A 1812-nucleotide genomic window follows, 5' to 3' on the forward strand; every position below is an offset into this window, starting at 1 on the left:
ATGCGCTACTTTGCATTTCCTGAAAATTTCAGCTCACTCGCGTAAGTCCTTTATGGTGTTGCAATTTTCACAAACGTGAGTGTATTTGTGTTTTCAAGTGTTAAGTTGCTTTTTAAGAACATACCTCACGCAAATTAAATTTACCTAAAATCTAACCTAACTATTTATCATTGCGTTGTGATTTATAAGGACCGGATTAGCCTCGTGTTGAACTGGTGATGATCATGAGTAATAATTAAATAAAACATACATTTGTTATCCAATGTATATATCTTAAATTTTATTAAGTTTCTTAAGTGGAAAAGTAAACAAAATTATCAAACAAAGTATACCAAGAATAATTAAGAATAAATGTCCTCTGGGATTTATTGAATAATTAAGTGAATTTGCTACACAATACAAGTAATACCATAATTAATTTACCTCTTAGCGCAGCCAACGTACATTACGCGGATAGACGAATTTTCTTGAAACACACCTGGAAAACCTAGAAAGGTCGGGGAATTTCATTCTCCTGTTTAAGTGGCAACCCTGGTTCAAGTCATCGCCTTGAAGTTGGAGATTCATATCATTTAACAATGTATAAAGATCTGTCAGGTATGCGATATCATTCTTTGATGTGATGAGGTTTTCGCGCAATGCTGTATCTTTGTTTTCCAAGAACTCTATGACAGAGTCAAACAGATTGTAAAAACGAGTCAGACAATTTCCTTTTGATAGCCAGCGCACTTCTGTGTGAAAGATCAATCTGTTGAAATCTTCATCATTAGCAACACAAAGCTGATTAATCTGTCATTTAAAGAGTTGTTTCGGATTTTATTGACTGCTCTGATGACATGTTGCAATGATTGAAACTGTCGTTCACTTAAATTTCTAGCAACTAAATGCTGTCGATGTATAACGCAATGTACAGCAATCACATCAGGAATTTTGTTTTTTAAGTACGACATGAAGCCTTTTTGAGACCCTGTCATAGCTGGAGCACCATCTGTAGCATCTGATATAATATTCTTCAAGGGAATTCCTTTTTCATCACAAAACTTTTCCAGTGTTTTAAATATGGTTTCTCCTTTTGTGTATGTCTCTAAATTTCTAGCAAATAAAAGTTCTTGACATATTTTTTCATCTTTAATGAACCTCACGTAAGACAACAATAATGCTTCATTAGTTGGTAAAGTGGACTCATCCAACTGAATTGAAAATTGACTAGTCTTCAGATGATTGCACAATGACTCTTCAATGTTTTCAGCCATTTCATCAATTCGTCTTTGCACAGAATTATTGCTCAAAGGAATTTTTCGAATTATATCTGCCGCCGGTTTATGGAGCACAGTAGTTATAACTTCTTTTATCGCCGACAAAATTAACGTTTCTCCGATGGTGTGTGGTTTACCTGTTTGAGCAATTAACAGAGAGATATTGTATGAAGCTCGAAGTCCGTCATCGTCTTGCTTAGCAGCCATCGAAAAACGTTTCGATACACTTGGCTGAGCATTATGCTTCTTTTCCAGATCTTGAAAATAGGCTACATTTTTGTCCTTCTTATCTGGATGCATTTTATTTAAATGATTTTGAACGCTTTATCGCTTCGTTTGAAAATGTTTTTGAACAAAGAAGGCACAAAGGCAAAGATGGGTTTGTCGAATTTTCTATGAATCCATATTTAATATATTCTGCACTGTATTGCCGTTTCTTCTTTTTTGCTTGCGACATGGCTTTTTTTTTTTTTTTTTTTTTTTTTCAAAAATACGTAAATAAAGTGTTGAACTTAAATACTCGTTTAAAGATACGCGCGAAACCACTAATGAAAAT

General features: G+C 34.1%; 1 protein-coding gene across 1 annotated transcript; it reads right to left on the reverse strand.

Annotated features, from left to right (window-relative positions):
* Positions 1–743: 743 nt before the first annotated feature.
* LOC146995663 (SCAN domain-containing protein 3-like) lies at positions 744–1556 on the reverse strand. Its single transcript, XM_085822969.1, has one exon. It carries the CDS (start codon positions 1554–1556, stop codon positions 744–746), a length of 813 nt encoding a protein of 270 aa, XP_085679095.1.
* Between the last annotated feature and the right edge of the window lie 256 nt (positions 1557–1812).

This window comes from Stegodyphus dumicola, chromosome 8 (genome assembly GCF_044657685.1).
Source record: "Stegodyphus dumicola isolate Sdum_Otavi_A_Nest chromosome 8, ASM4465768v1".
Classification (NCBI taxonomy): domain Eukaryota; kingdom Metazoa; phylum Arthropoda; class Arachnida; order Araneae; family Eresidae; genus Stegodyphus; species Stegodyphus dumicola.

Excerpts from the sequence above, each read along its gene's own strand:
- LOC146995663 (XM_085822969.1), bottom strand. The coding sequence starts at position 1,556 with ATGCATCCAGATAAGAAGGACAAAAATGTAGCCTATTTTCAAGATCTG.